At 40.0% G+C, this 17,145-nt stretch overlaps 2 protein-coding genes across 2 annotated transcripts; both read right to left on the bottom strand.

Moving 5' to 3' along the window:
* Positions 1-1,168: 1,168 nt before the first annotated feature.
* Positions 1,169-3,556, bottom strand: LOC148100294 (uncharacterized). Its single transcript, XM_087849355.1, has one exon. The coding sequence runs from the start codon at positions 3,388-3,390 to the stop codon at positions 1,615-1,617; it is 1,776 nt and encodes a 591-aa protein (XP_087705481.1). The 5' UTR covers positions 3,391-3,556; the 3' UTR covers positions 1,169-1,614.
* A 5,152-nt stretch (positions 3,557-8,708) lies between these two features.
* Positions 8,709-10,205, bottom strand: LOC148100293 (nuclear factor 7, brain-like). Its single transcript, XM_087849370.1, has one exon. The coding sequence runs from the start codon at positions 10,203-10,205 to the stop codon at positions 8,709-8,711; it is 1,497 nt and encodes a 498-aa protein (XP_087705496.1).
* Positions 10,206-17,145: the final 6,940 nt, after the last annotated feature.

Here is a 17,145-nt window from a genome sequence, read left to right as displayed (position 1 = left end):
TGTGCATGTTAGGATAAAAGTGCACAGGCAAATATAATACAAAAGTACCATGTAAGTACCAGTCCATTTACAAAATAAAGCACAATCATACACTGGTGGCAGATTGATGGTTGTAATGTAACTACACAATAACTTAAGTGTCAAATCAAACAGACAATCCAGTCAGAGACATCAGCAGTTCATCAGTGTAAAGAAGAACCAGTTTCCATTCAGATTATTGATCAGGGCTGCACAGTTAGGACTGAAATGGCACTGATGTCATTTAAAATAATAAATCAGGAATCTACATGATTGATTGGCTCATTTTTCCTAACAAACTGCAGCCATCACAATAGGAAATAATCATGTGCAACCATGCAGCTGCACTGCTTTTTAAAGTTGAGCTGCATGTGAGGATAAAAGGAACAGACACAGAAACCACATCCTGAAGAATATACAATAAATGGACCTTCCCATAGAGATTAATAAAATTCTATTCTATTTTATTCTATTCTATTCTATTCTATTCTATTCTATTCTACATCAGTGACCTGCATGTAAGGGAAAGATGTGTCCGGGAGAGAAGCCAGCACTACTGAGTCAGATCAAAAATGATCACAATCAAATTATCCCCCCGTCCCTTAAACTTATGTCCTGTTTCTACACTGACTGATCTGCTGCTCAGTGTCCATCGCTCCCTCCTTTTAAATCCTGTTTATCAGTTTGAATTCAGATGTGTCAGTGAACACAATCTAAATAAATCTAAATAAAACCAGGTTGAAGGCTTTTTACTAAAATTTAAAATAATTAATTGTTGTCTGAAAAGTTATATTGATATGAAGGGTATATGGATTCCCAAGAGCTGGAGTGGGGAACCTTTTTTCTTTGCCAAGGTCTATAATCTTGAAAACTGCATGACACACTGGCAGACAGAAAAGACCATTCGGTGAAAATATCAATTCTGGGGATCTGGAACCTCAAACACCGGTTATTCTTTGCGTATCTCCTGTGTTTTTCACCACTGGTTTGTACACACGTACAGAAAGACATTACTATAACATCCACTTCAAATTGGCCTACACAATGATGCTATGATACATGATATTGAGACACACAATTCTGATCTGATATGACATTCTTAGCAAATTTAAAGCAAATAGAACAAAGCACAAATATATTCAATTTGATCTTTTTTATTATTAATTTTTATTTTCTTTTGTTTAGTGGTTTGGTGCTGTTTCTCAACTCAAAATGTCCTGTTGTAATTGGACATTTTGAGTTAAGAAACAGCACCAAACCCCAACAACACTTCCCTCATGGGGCTTTATATTGTAAGGTCAAGACCCTACAATAATGCACCAAAACTCCAACCCCCTAGAGCAAGCACTTTGGCGACAGTGGGAAGGAAAAACTCACTTTTAAAAGAGAGAAACCTGCGGCAGAACCAGGCTCTGGGATGGGGTGGCCATCTGCCTCGGCCAGTTGGTGATGAGGGAAGGAAGTTGGGAAGAGAAGAGTGGTTATTTTTTAACCACTCTGGTTTTAAAATTAAATTTAGATTGCCCAATGTAAATGCATATTTTAAGTCAGTTTCAGAGTTTTGTCACATAATCACATGCACGTTTCAGTTCAATTTTAGCGTGCACATGAGAAAGCCCTAAGGATGACATTTTGGCTCCTCAGTTTGGCATGTGTTTTGAAGGTTTTGACGATTACTTCGTCAACCACTGGGTTGTTTGACTTCATTAAGAAGACTGGAGAAGGCCACCTGTCATGGAGTTCGTTGTACACCGTCAGGCTGAGCTGTTCAATGTTCTCTAAGGACATTTTGTAGGATTTGGACAAGATTTTGTTCCAGATCTTATTGGAAAGCCTCTGTATAATGAAATCTGATGTTCCTGGATGCCATGTCGCTGTCTCATTTTCTCGGCTCATAGCGTGCATTACCAGATCTTTAGTGAAATTTTTCACCACTTCTTTGTACTCTTCCCTGTTTTTAGAGACACTGAGTACTCGTCTTGGTAAAGCCAACAGGTGTTTGGTGAAGGTTGGGACAGTGATATTATCAAGTTGTTCCCTCAGATTAAAAATCAGATACTTTTCCTTGCAGTTGTGTGTTTGGCACAGATCCTTGAGAATGGTCTTGTGTATCTTTTTCAGCCTTTTTGGGGATAGGTCCAAATGTTTCAGCTCAATTTCAGGCCAGATTCTCTCAATCAGGCGATCGCTGATGCAGTCAGGAGTCAGGCGCTCTGTAAAGAGCTTGTATTTAGAAGAGACTTTTTCTATGGCCTGTGAAACCACCAACTGAATAACTCTGTGGACACACAACTTTTCCCCCATGTTCAGTGTTTTCGTGTTGACTCCGCCCTTCTCAGCGCTCCGATTCACCTCCTGCATTTCTAATGAGGAGGACTCTGGGGTTGCCGTGTCTTCTATCTCCGTATTAGCCTCCGCTAATTCTTTTCTCTGCGTGTCCAGTTTGTTCTGCATTTCTTTTGTGTCCTTCATCAGTTTCTGATCTTCCAGAACTTTCTCTTTTTCTTCCTCCAGATTTTCTGTCTGTGTTTTCTGATTCCACTGAGTTTCTTTCAGAGGGGCCTCGTGTTTCTGAAGCTTTGCGAGCTCGGCAGACAGACCGTCCTTCTCCTGTTTCAGGATCAGGATTTCACTGTCCCTCTGCCTGAGCTGCTCTTTCAGACGGTTCATCTCAAGGTCAAAGATGCTGGTCTTTTCCTGATCTGAACAAGTCTGTTCCTCTTTTTCTTCTCCAGCTTGGATCCCATATTGTTCCAGCTTGGTACGCATCAGTGAAATTTGGGCCAACAGCTGTTTGACTTGCTGTCTGGCTGTCTTTGAATCCTCTTTGAAAAGTTGATTTTCCGACAGAGTGTTTTGAAAGGCTTTCCTAACCTGAGTAAGTTTGTCCAGAACACTTTTTGGCAGAGTGCACATAATTTTTTCTTCCTTGCCTTTCTGAAGCTGTGCAAGTTCTGCAGACAGACTGTCCTTGTCCTGTTTGAGGATCAGGATTTCGCTGTCCCTCTGCTGAAGCTTCTCTTCCAGACGGTTCATCTCAAGGTCAAAGATGCTGGTCTTTTCCTGATCTGAACAAGCCTGATCCCCTTTTTCGTTAGTGGTGCTCCTCATTTGCACTTTGCGTGACACTGACTCATCAGTGAGTTCTCCAGCTTGGATCTCATATTGGTCCAGCTTGGCACGCATCAGTGAAATTTGGCCCATCAGCTGTTTGATTTGCTGTCTAGCTTCCTTTGTATCCTCTTTTAAAAGCTGATTTTCAGACAGAGTGTTTTGGAAGGCTTTCCTAACCTTAATGAGGTCATCCAGTGTACTTTTTGGCAGAGTGCACATAAATTGTGGTTTTCCTTTCTGGTTGCTCATTTTTGACATTTAAAACAAAGCTGCAGTGTTACAATAAATCAGATATTCAGATTTGACTGAGGGTAGCAGAACAAAAGTTCATCTAGTGAATCGCTCGTGACTGTAGGTAAGAAACGTGCTTGTCTAGTGTGCAGTTTCAGCTGGCTGTTTAAGGACTTGAGTTGACTGTGACGTCATGGCCCCATTCTCTTGGCTTTCATGTTTGAAACAGGCCCCGCCCTCCACAACGTTCCATATTGGCTCATTGAAAATAGATCCCGCCCACAAAGAACAGGCTGCCAGAGTTTTACAATTAAATTCATATTTAGAAATAATAAAATAGAAATTATTTAAAAGTATATTCATTTAAATTTATTATGATTCATCCCTCTTCATTTACCCAAAAACCATTTTCACCACTTACTCAAAAGCCCTTCTCTGTGGTAGAAAACCTTTATTTTCCACGCTCTCTTCACTTCCATCCGCCTCTATCACGTCTTTTTGCCCACTCCGAGATTATTGCCTGTGCCCCTGTTGCTTACTCATAATAAAGTAGGAAGGAGAGTATTTCAAACCAGCAGGTGACCTGATCTATTAATGTTTTCGACACACAGTTTACTTCTAACTGCGCGATTTTTAACAATGAAAAAATGATATCTTCATTTTCTTTGTTATATATTGAAATAAGCTGAACTCTCTTGTGTTTAGAAAAGAATGCAAATTTTTAAATCAACCTTAAAACCAACCACACTGATAAAAGCTATTTGCTGTTTTAATAACGTTTAATTGCCACTGTATGAGCTTATCTTGTGTTAGATTCTTAAGAGAGAGACCTGCAGCTGCCTCCTTCCTTTGGCTCCTTGTTTGTCTTTATCTGAGCATCACTTTTGCCTCCACTATGAAGCCCCTCGTAGCAACATTTAACTTTCAAGGCAGATAAAAAAAAAAGTCTCCATTTTGAGTGTAATCAGCTCTTAGTTATTCTGACCTCACCATAGCGCCATCTGTTCAACACGACGTCTGTGTGCAGACTCATGACCAAGGAATTAATTGTGGAGTTTAGGAAACCCTTGCCCCCTTTGACACTCAAGGGGGTCAACGTGGACATTGTGGAGCACTATAAATATCTCAGAGTACACATAAACAATAAATTTGACTCGGTCAAAAATACCACTGCACTTTACAGGAAGGGCCAGTGTCGTCTCTATTTTCTGAGGCGGCTGAGGTCCTTCAACATCTGTCGGACAATGCTCAGAAATTTCTATGAGTCTGTTGTGGCCAGAGCTATCCTCTATGCTGTTGCATGCTGGGGCAGCAGGTTGAGCATTGCTGATGCCAACAGACTCAATAAACTGATCCACAAGGCCAGTAATGTTGTGGGTATGGAGCTTGACTCTCTTAAGGCGGTGTCAGAGAGGTGAATGTTGTCCAAGATAAAGACAATGTTGGACAATACCTTCCACCCACTCCATGACATGCTGGCTAGCCACAGGAGCACGTTCAGTGAGAGACTGAGATTACCAAAAAGCGCCACTGAACGACACAGGAAATCATTCCTGCCTGTGGCCATCTCCCTGTACAACTCCTCCATCTAACACACTGTAAACACTGCAATAGTTACATCCTTTTGCACATGCTCCTTCCTGCTTGGTAATGTTGCTGTCTATTTTCTGGATATTTATTTATAATCGCATATGTCAACCCTGGATATTTATTATTTGGTGATTTGTATATATTGTGCTATTCCTTATGCTCACCTAGTTACACCTACAGTGTGTTTTGTAAATCGTGCCTCTAACATATGCGCTCCATACAATAATAATAAAAAAAAAACTGAAACTAATAAAAAAACTAAACAAACTGAAACAGTTTTAAACAATAAAAACTAAACTGATATGAGCAAACACAGACTGGAAACTAACTGAAACTAAAATCAATGAAGTAAAATAACTTTGCAACAATTAAAACAGATCTCTCACAAAAAATCAGTCGTCATGTAAACAACCCTGAGGAGTAATATAAATCATGTTTGAGATTATTAAGTAACGACAGAATGTTGCAGCATGATAACCGTTAAAAAACAAGCAAACCAAAAGTTCAAATAAGACTCTTCTTTGGTTTTATATGTATAATATAAACTGTACATTTATTCTTAGGGGATATACTGTATTTAAAAATTATCTAAACAAAATGTTAAATAATTCCTTAAAGACTAGGAAAAAGAGAAAAAAACACAGATGGTTAAAAAATCACTTTGTCCTCATTGATGTTTTCAATGAAATATAAACGTGACAGATTTTGAAATCAGATGATTTGACATATTCTGTCTCTTCAATAAAATAATATGCAAAATGTTTCTCAGTCAAAGTGTCTCTGTGAGTGTAGATGTGAGTCATGTCTTCAGGGTCATAGAAGGACACCTCCCCCCTGTCATAGTTCAGCTGGACTCTGATCCTGTGGAGACTCTTCTTCACTGTCACAGTCTGACCAGCAACAACTGTGTATTCTCCACTTTCATAATCCAAACACAGACTCTTTAATTAAAGCCACATACCAGTCAGGATGGTCTCCCACCTCCACCTCACAGCTATGTTTTCCTGAACTGAAGCCCTTAGAGCCAAGAAAAGTACGATACTTAGTGTTTCTCTCTGGATTATCAGGAAGCTGCTGCTTTGTTACTCCAATCCTCACACTGGTCAGATCATCAGACAGATAGAGATAGGGGCTTGCAGTGTTTGTTAAACCATAAGAGTTAAGATAAAATTTCCTTCAATGTTTATAGACACATCAAAATGCAGCCAGACTTTTATATTTTTTATTGACAGAAATAATCCAGGAGATCACTGAAATCAGGAATCTGACATTTTCATCATATTTGTTCTGCAGGTAAAAAGAGGAAATCCACAGTTAACAGGACTAAATCCTGATTGTGCTGATGTGATCTGGAATATGAAGTGAGAGTTCACAGAAACACACTGGAACAAACAGCAGCTCCAACTGTACAAATGTTCAACAATTATGAAATAAATGTTTCTGGTCAGTCAGAAGCAAAGAAAACCACGATTCTGTCAATGCCACAGACATTTAACTGTTTTTCAGCTCACATGTTATTAAGGGACGTCAATGGGGAATTGCTCCAATAAGACTTTTTTTTTAAGACACAATGGTACACTGTTGGGCCATAAATATTTCAAAAACATAATAGCTTTCCACTTTGGCCTCCTGCCCTGGTTTCTATAGATACACTTTATCTAACGTGCAGTATCGGCTATTTGATTGGTTGATGAAGTGCCCCCTAGGTCTCAGAGGGCCTCGCTCAGGTCAAAGGTATGCACAGCCTGGCTTTTAATAAGGATGGGGCATACTGGAACTAAAGAGGTGTTACTTAATGGTCTGTAAAACTTGAAACAAGGTTCCATGATGTAAACCAAGGAGGCTTTAAAATGAACTCTAGGCTTAACATGGACCATTATACAATGTTTGTTGCAGGCCTGTTTTGGCCTTGTGGATATATCATGTTAACTCTGGGGTATTTTTTTATATATTTTTTTATTCGCTCAGATTAATCACAGTTCTCAAACCAATGCAGGGCACTTGCACATATTGCGTCTCCCTTCGTCTTATCAGCACTGTGAATATGTAACTGCCTCACATATTGATTTCTTATCAAACGCTGCTTCAGAGACAGACTCAGGAACTGAAATCTGAGGAATAATATGAATAGTATCTGACAAAGCAAATTACACAGGACTTAGAAACAATCTGAAAAACAAAGAATGAGCTTTAGTTTGTATGAATACAACTGAATAAATGTCAGAAAGTCAACATTATTCTGCAATGACACGTTCTAAAGTAAACATGGCTGAACGTACACAGTTTGGCTTATTTTGCAACGTAATGGAGAACATGCCATAAGAAACACATTTAAATGAAACAAATCACTTAAATGATTCATAGACAGTTAAATATCAAAAGATGACATTAGGATTATTTATGAGTCAAGTCTATTTATCATTTTGAAACCATTAAAAGAGAAATTGTCACAATGCTGTTATTAGCCGATATGGATCTAAATAATTGATGAAGGAAAGGAAAGTGACATTTATCAGTGCTTGTTCATCAATGCCACATCAATTTTACACTGTTTATATATTTAAAAAACTGTTTCATGAACACCCAGTGACTTTACACCTGCTACATATTGGCAAAAAAGGCAGAAAATCAACAAAAAATGAACAAGTAAATAAAAAGATTTTAACACATTCAAAGTGAATATTAAACAAAACAAAACAAAGATAAATGACATTTATGATTCAGTTTTGCTGTCTGTGTTTTGAAAATCATTTCTATCTCATTGTATAAATTCATGCAGGTTCTAAATCTTTCTTTCTGCAATTTCTCACATAAGAAAGAACAACAGGAGTTGCCTAAATTGAAAATAACCACAAAACAAGCTGTAACAAAAGCAAGAACGCTTCAGAGAAGAGAAAACAAAACTAAAAGAATCACAGAGACCTCATTGCAGTTTTAAACCGTAATATGATTTTTACTGTTTTACTTATCTGTTTTATTGGGTTGAGTTGAAAATCTAAGGTGTATTATGAATTGTCCCTGACAAAGCAATTTACACAGAACTTAGGAATAGTCTAAGAAACAAAGAGTGAGCTTTAGTTTGTATGAATACAACTGAATAATCTTTTAGAATGTGTCATTCCTGATTATTCTAAAGAAATGATTATGTCATCGTACACAGCTTGGTTTGTTTTGTTGTGATGTAGAACATAGCATAAGAATCACATTTAAGGACAATCCTTTACTTAAATTCATCATTGATTGTGAAGTATCAAAAGAAAATAAGACACTAGGTTTATTTATTAGTCAGTTTGAGCACATTCTGAAACCAGTAAAAGACACATATTGGCCAGACAGTTTTTTGCTGATATGGATCTCAATAACTTGTAAAGGGAATCAAAGCTACAGTTCTCAGCATCTATTTATCTCTCTAGCATCAATTTTGCACTGTTTCAATGTTAAAAACAGTTTTATGATCAGTTAAACAACTTTAAAACTGTTATAAATTTAGCAAAAACGGAAGGGAATCCAAGAAAAATGAACAAATGGAAAAGATGGCTCTTGTCAGTTTTATATCATCCAACATTTGATGCATTATTTCTGAAATTGGATTGTTAAACTTAATTTGAAAAATAAAAGGATCTGAGCTACATTTGTAATTTCATTTTGAAAGTGCTAAAATTTTATTCCTGCATTTCTCACATAAAAATGCGTTGAAAACAAAAGTTGTAACAAAAGAAAGAAACACAAGAGAAGGGAAAAAATTCACCAAGACCTCACTGAAAAGAACTCGCTAAAGAAGTCCAGACGCTTTTCTTTCCAAGCTCTGTAGACCTCACTGAAGTTTTCAAAGAAATCTCAGTCTGACAGATTTTGATATCAGAGGTTTTGGCGTCTCCTGTATTTCCAATACCTAAATATGGGAAGAGTTTCTCAGTGAAAGTGTCTCTGTGAGTGTAGATGTGAGTCATGTCTTCAGGGTCATAGAAGGACACCTCCCCCCTGTCATAGTCCAGCTGGACTCTGATCCTCTGGAGACTCTTCTTCACTGTCACAGTCTGACCAGCACCATTAGTGTATTTTCCACTACGGTGCAATACACACCAGATTCCATCTTTTGGTGATGCAAAACGCTCTCCCTTCCTCTCAACTGACTCTTTAACTAAACCCAGATTCCAGTCAGGATGGTCTCCCACCTCCACCTCCCAGCTGTGTTTCCCTGAGCTGAAGCCCTCAGAGCCAAAAACAGTGGTATACTTAGTGTTTCTCTCTGGATTATCAGGAAGCTGCTGGTCTGTGTCTCCACGTCTCACACTGGTCAGACCATCAGACAGATAGAGACAGCAGTCTGCAGTGTTTGGGTCCAGAATGACAGGACTGAAGTGGACCTTCTCCTTCATCTTCTCCCACACTCTGAAGGACAGGTTGCCCAGGTGTTTGGCCACATCTATCAGTGCTCCTGAGACCAGCTGTGGATCTGACACTGAGCTCTGGGCTCTGGCTCTGCTCTGAGTGTCTTTATAACTGCTGAGGAATGGCACGCTGTGTTTCTGCAGCTCTTCTTCAACAGCACAGATGCTGTCTGACAGAGAGGAGATCTGCTCCTCAATTATCTTCATCTCTCTGCTGATAGTCCTCCCCTTCTGCTCCTCTTCCTCCCTCAGAGCTGCCAGTCTGGACTCCTCTTCCTCTTTCAGGAACTGCTGGAGCTTCTTGAACTCTGCTCTGATCTGCCTCTCTGTGGACAACAGCTGCTTCTTCATGTGTTCCCTCATTTCATTGTATGTTTCCTCCACTTGTTTGTATTTGTTCCTCTTGTCCTGCAGAGACTTTAAGTCAGATTTCAGCTGCTCCTTCAGGTCACTGACTGCTTCTTCTACAGGAACCACTTTGTGACTCTGGTGGAGAGAAAACTCACACACAGGACACACAGCTCTCTGCTCGTCCACACAGAACAGTTTAGGCTCTTCCTCGTGTTTACTGCACACCACTGTTAATTTCTTCTCTCCCTTTTCTGTCTCAGATGATCCAGATTTCTGTCTCCCAGCAAATGAATCAGAAAGTTCTTTCAGTGTAAAGTTCACAAGAGGATTATCCTTTGAAGATTTTCTTTTACAAATGGGACAGTTTTTGTTTGTAGTTTGTTCCCAGAATTTCTGCAGGCAGCTTGAACAGAAGCTGTGGTTGCAGCTCAGAGACACAGGATCTCTGAAAGTCTCTGAACACACATGGCAGCTCAGGAAATTTTCCAAAAGTCTGACTTTCTCAGCCATTTGATCTTTAAGTATTATTAACTCACCAAATTAGTGTCTCTTGAACTTTCTGATTAAAATCCTCCAAACGTGTGTTCTTAGCAGAGATCTGACTCCCTGTAATGGCGTCTCAGCTCTGTTTAAAAGTGTCGAAATTTACTTTCATTTTCACAAATCACAGTCACGTGGTAAACTGAAATGTGCATATAATATTTGTATTCGCTAGAGGGCGCTGTCACAGTAATTCAGATAGTTTCCAGGTTGTTCTTCACAAACAGATATTTCAATAAGGAGAAGGAACTGAAGATGATTTATTATATAAGAATTCAGCTATGCTATGTAGTGATTAGACTACGACGGCCCGTCAGGATGAAAGCAGGATGAAATCCCAGCTGTGACAGGAACCAGGGCCGGTGTCTTTTGTCCTCTGTGTGCTGCTGTGATGAAATGAGTCGTGCTAGATACGTTTATAAAAATGTACATAATTGAAACTGATGAGTCTAATGTGTTGTTAGAGGGAGAATTCACTAACTTTGAAGCAGAGCTGAGTTCAGACATTTAGCATGAACCAAACTGCTCTGGTGAGTTTGTATTGATGCACATTCATTTTAGTGCTGTGTCTTGTTATACCTCAGCAAAATGTTAGAATAACTGCTGTGATGTTTATAGTCAAAGGAAGAAGCTATGGTACAGACCCTTAGTACCATCATCACTTTTCTGCCCCTTATCTGGTTACATAAACAAATTTAAAAATATGAATAAAGTATAAAAAGTGTCACAAAGACTATGGCTCAGGGCAGACTGACTAAACAAATACTTTGTTTGCTTCTCCAACATGTCAGCAGGTCTGTGCTCAGGACTGAAAAACAAGATTCAGTCTGCAAAGAGGATAAATAAAGTTTTATTAGTTTTTAATTAATAATCTACCTTCTTGCTCTCTTAATAATCTTACTGACTTTAAATTTCCAAACGCATAACAAATGATGTATTTAGAGCCAAAGTTTATGGAAATACTAAAGAAAAAAATGTTTTATTTGTGTATTTGCAGTTTTTAGAGATGAACTGAGAAAAGTGTTTTTGCTTTACTTATTGAGTAACGGCATAACTAACATGTAATGAGTCATATATAATAAAAATGTGAGAAAGTGGTGTTACGACCCGTCTAGGGCCAGGCAATAACATTAGTGAGGCAGGTGGGATTGGTCTATTAGGTTTCCCCGCCATCTGACATGTGGTACAGGTATGGCAATATGCCACCACGTCGGCTTTCAGCCCCGGCCAAAAGAAGTTGCGCAACACCCGATGATAACTTGTTCACCCCGAGATGTCCAGCCATGCTGGCATCATGCGCTAAGCTAAGCACCTGCCCTCGATGTGGCTTCGGCACCACCACCTGCGTAGCACCAGGCAAACCACTACGGTCAGGGGACCACCTTCTCATAAGAACTCCGTCTTGCACAAAAAAAGAAGTGGGGGGGATTTACTTTCTGCACTCGCGGCTGCGGATATAAAACAGGGAGCCAGTGATGAGTCCTTCTGCTGAGCGGTTATCAATGCATCCCTATTCAACTTTTCATCCAACTCTGGCATCAGTTTTGTCACATCATTGCCGCTTCCCATTCTGCCACTCTCACAGCTGGGAGACTCTTTCATCTAGCGTCGCCATAAATGTGTCAGCGACATCCACAACATCGTCAAATTTGCGCGATTGCGCACGAGTAATAGCACAAATAGGAAACACTTGATATAGGGGTGGCAGCATTAGTAACAGAGGCAACAGGCGTTTCCACCACTTCAGGCGGGGGAAAAACTGTCCCACCAGCCAAGTCATTTCCCAGAATAAATGAAACCCCTTTAATACGCAACTGGGAACTCACGGCAACTTTAACATGCCCCGTTATTACGGGCGAATGCAAATGCACCTTGTGTAGCGGCGCCCGAAGAACGCTCATCTTAATTCCCCAAACTAACACATCTGAATCACAAGCAGTTTTATCTGACAATGGCAGTACACTGTCCAACATAAATGACTGACGCGCACCTGTGTCCCGAAGAACAGTAACAGGCACTTTATCCCTCTCTTCTCCCGTCACAGAAACAAAGCCTTTGGTGATAAATGGTTTAAAACGTGGCTCTATTTCAGCATCCGCATGGTGCAAATCACGGGTGGAATGCATTTAAGGCGAAGGGACAACCTTAATAAGACCTACGCCGGCTGGATTTTTAGAGCCTTTGCGCTGCTCCTTCCTCCAGAACGCGGGACAGACAGCATCAGATGTCCGGGTTCGCGACAATAAAAACAGTCGCGATTACCACCATCCTCCTGTCTATCCTTCAGTCCTACCTTTGGTGATCTTATCTTCCTCTCCTGTCCCACCCTGATATTGTGTGCGACAGCGGCTGAAAATATAGTTTTGTGAGTGAGAGTAAACTCATCAGCCATCACTGCCGCTTTAGCAAGTGACGTCACCTTTTGCTCATTCAGATAAATGACTACTTGGTCCGGCAAACATTTTTTGAATTCCTCTAACAAAAGAAGCTCTTTCAGCCCCTCAAGATCCTTTACTTTACTGGCCTGCAACCATCGTTCAAACAACCGACTCTTTTCACGGGCAAACTCCACAAATGTCTGATTGGCAGTTTTTTCACACTTCCTAAATTTTTGACAGTAGGCTTCTGGGACAAGCTCATATGCCTGCAACACAGTCTTCTTCATGATGTCATAATCCAGGCTATCTTCAATTGATAAACTGGTACACACCTCCTGGGCTTTGCCGACCAGTTTGCATTGCAACAGCAGTGGCCAAAACTCCTTCGGCCAGCTTAACGCGGCCGCTATACGCTCAAAAGTTAAAATAGGAGTCCACTTCGGCCTCACGAAATGGGGGAACCAGTTTAACGTGGTTAGTGATGTCAAAACCTGTTGAGACAGCGGTGGATGTACTAGGATGACTAGAGGCTCCAGCTCCAAAGCTCTGACACGGAGGTGCATTGCTTGTACTTCAAGCTCTTTAGCACGGGTTTCCACCTCCCTTATACGGAGGGTCAAACGGAGATCCTCCGTAGACCGCCCCGCCAGGGGTTCCCCGGCCGTACCAGACTCAGCTGCTTCAGACTCCGCCTCAGCCGGGAGCACGTTAACAGGCCCTTTGGCATCCGGCTCCGGCTCAGCCTCCGGAGCCACCTTCAAACCCCCGCCGCCAGGCTGCTCTACAGCTGCCTTCGGGGCAGGAAGGATGCCTCGCTCCACCAGCCCTGCACACAAAGCGTCCTTAACCTCCGCTTTACGGGCACTATAGGACACTTGAACATCATAAAAACTAGCAATAATGAGCAAATCAGCTTTCCTGCACTTCACTATTTTATTCCATGAAGGCGAGGTAACAAACTCATCCAAAGAAAACTCCATAATCCCACACACCTACTATCACCACACCAAGAAAACTGCCAAACAGACCAAAACCACAGAACAAGGCAGAGGACGAGCCCCCAATTCATGTTACAACCCGTCTAGGGCCAGGCAATAACATGAGTGAGGCACTCGCTTCCCCCCCAAGACCCAAGCAGCCACAGGAAACAAATCCTTTAGTTTCAATGTGATTTATTTACAATGTGAAAAAAAAGGAACCAAAACGGGAGTGTCAACACTTCAGGGTGAGCCAAGGCCAAAACAATAAACAAAACAAATCTACACAAATCCCGCACCCCTGACCTTACCAAAACAAAGTCAAAAATAAAGACAGAGTCTAACCTCCTTAACTAACTCAAAACAAGAGAAAACGGGTGATCAAAAGAAACAGCAGCTCACCCCTACCCACTCCACTTCCACAACTCTCAAGCGCACTGCAGCCAGCGGCTGCCACAGGAATACTGCCGGATCGTGAGGAGAACCGCGAAGACCTCTCTGGTTGTAGCGCTCCAGCCTCCTTTTAATGGGCGGGTCCTCCAGCTGGAACCAGTCATGTCGGTGCAGTGTATCCATGCACCAATCGGAGCAGGGCCCTGGCACAGCTAAATTAACAAAAAGACATAACACCTGCACAAAACAAACACATGAACATGCAAGTTCGTAACAGTGGAAATAAAATGTTGGAAAAATATTTTTACCAGAGAAGAAAATATGAACTTTGTCTTGTGAGTAAATATAATATACAAATAAATACCAATATTATAAAGTTGGACCTTCATCAAACATCTCTGCAGCTTTAAATTTACTGTTAAACAACATAAGTTAGAGTTTATAAAGATGCAGATCAGGTGTGAGAATGTAAACTTTATCCATGATTACATTTGATTTCTGCCTGGTAATGTTTCACACTGTGTCATGAACCAACGGGTTCGATCAGGAAAGTGGACCCAAAAATGCAGTCAAACACGGGCGAGGAATGCTTACAGTGAATTTTAATCGAATAAGTTACCTAACGTGACAAGAGGGGCCAATCAGGCTAGTTGCAGAGACGGGGAGCAGGTCAGTGAGCCGTGGGAATATTCTGTAACAGAGGAAGAGGTAGTTATAATTGTAGCTGCCCACTTGGAATTACCACTCGTGACACAAAGAGCTTCGACTGATGCAACTTTATTCTCTCCTCTTTAAACCACCGACAATATGGCACCGTGAAAACTATAAAGATGCACAAACAAATACCATTGAACATTTAAGTAGAAAGTGCAGAAATGTTCACATTTTACCATAGAAAATTATTTTGATAAACTCAAATAGTGACATTGACATAAATCAATAGTTTTTAAACTATTTATGTTACAGCATTTAATAAAATGAATTAACAACAACCTTTCTGTTTCTTAAATACATAAACAATCATTTGCATCATTAAACCAACCTCTTTCTGCTTCCAAGGGTGCTTATCATGCTGAACCAGCTAGCCAACTTCCTCCATGCACATCTCTTAGCCAGTCTTTCCACACCACAAACAAATGACATAAATATACAATAAAAAACGAATTCAACCACATTGAGTAAACTTTCAAAGTTATAGCATGTGACAGATGAATAAAATACATAGTTTGCACGAGTATTTTCAAAAAATAAACGTTTTTACTCACTCTGAAGCAACGTGTTTGTGTCGTTTCACTGAGAACAGAACAGGAAGTCTGACACAATAAAAGAGGAAGTGCTAAGGTACTCTTCAAAATAATAGCGCAAAGTAAAGTGGCTTTGCCGGCATTTACAATAATCGAAAGGGAAAACTGGAGCATAGATAACTAGAAACTGAAGAATTGTTCGCCTTACTGTGCCAGTCCGGGTTAGAATCACTGAGGGGAGGGGAGAGGTCCGTGGAAAGCGTCTGGAGGGTCCCAAGCTGAAGCGTGGGGGTTGGAGGGCAGGCGGACGAGTAGGCTGGGAGGCGGGGACTGTCCCCGTAAGGTGAAAGCCAGGATAGGAACTCCGCTGTACGAAGGGAAGAAAGAAATTACTCTGAGCGCTAAGTCACACAAGGAAAACCACAAAGGGAAACGTCATTTACCACCGAGAAGGGTAGAACAAACTGGCACGGAGGAGCCGGTTGCTTGCAGCTGAGGCTCAGTTGAAGCACGGAAGTCCCCGCCCCAAAGGGATGGTACAGCAGCCACAGAAGGAAACACCCTCCAGGTACCCCCACGGACCATGACACACTGAGGATCAGACCAAAGTGAGAATCAGTGACTCCATCAAAACAAACTGCACAAGTCTTCTCTGATATGCAGTTTAAGAGAGTTGAGGTTAAATGTGAATGCAGGTCTGAAAATAACAATTTTAAATGTAGTTGCTTAAAATAAACTGAATTTTATAAAATCTGATTATGATTATTTCAAGAAAACAGCTTCAGCACAACAAGAATATTTACAAACCAACAGAAGCAAATAATCTTTTATTCTAAGGAGTCAGTTAAATATAAAAAGAACAATGAAAGTGAGTTTCCATGTTAAATAAAACTAAACTAATGACTGAATGTGTCTAAAAAGCTGATTTTCAGTCAAACACAACAACAACAGAATCACTGAATTTGATTTATTTCACTTCACAGAAACATTTTGTGATTTTCAATAATCAAAGAAACCAGTTAAAGAATAACATTGAAGTTTCAAAATCAAATTTAAAACCTGATTATAAATCATCAGAAGATCCAGAAATCATTCAAAAGTTAAGAGACGTCTGCTGCTGATTAAAGTTAAAAATAACACAAGAAAGACGATTTTTAATCCAATCAATCTTAGTTACACTGATGAGACAGTTTCAGAACTTAGAAGTCATTTCTTTGAATTTGGAAAACTTTAAAGTAGATGTGTTACTATAAAATGTTATTTAACTGAAAACAAGATGCTGACATTCAGGAAAATTACGATCTTGTAGTTTTAAAGTTGACTCTTGCTGATGTGAGTAAGCAAGAGTCAGCAAGAGTTGGTTACCAGTGAACTGTGCTCAGACACAGCTGGGGGGGAAAAGCCGTTTAAATGTGTTTTAATTCTGGTCACGTTTTGATGTGCTTGTGTATCTCATGCAGGTTCAGCTGGGCACATCCTTCACACCAGTGTTAACATGTAGTTCTTAACCAGTTCAGAATATTTGATTTGCAGATCGTTTGGTTCACATGTTCAGTGAACATAAGTTTAAGTTTAAGTTAAACTTAAACTTAAAGTTAAAGGATTAAGTTAAAGTTAAAGTTAGGGTTAAGTTAAACTTAAAGGATTAAGTTTAATCATTAATCCTTCTTTTAAGAAGTGTCACAGTTTACTGTTCACACTCATCAACTTTGAAAAGCAAAGAAATCATTATTCAGATTTTAAAATGATCAAAACATTTACATGAACAACATCAGAAATAGTCTGAAAATATTAATTTAAAAGAAACAAGAATAGAAAAAGCAAAAGATTTTTTTACAGAAACTCGAGTGGCTCACAAGATTTTCACTTGAAAACGTTTCTTTGGTTTTCAATGAATTGCTAATAGTTTCATTAATTC

This window comes from Neolamprologus brichardi, chromosome 12 (genome assembly GCF_056152115.1).
Source record: "Neolamprologus brichardi isolate AB-2024 chromosome 12, ASM5615211v1, whole genome shotgun sequence".
In the NCBI taxonomy this organism is placed as follows: Eukaryota; Metazoa; Chordata; class Actinopteri; order Cichliformes; family Cichlidae; genus Neolamprologus; species Neolamprologus brichardi.
This window is presented reverse-complemented; position numbering and strand designations above follow the sequence as displayed.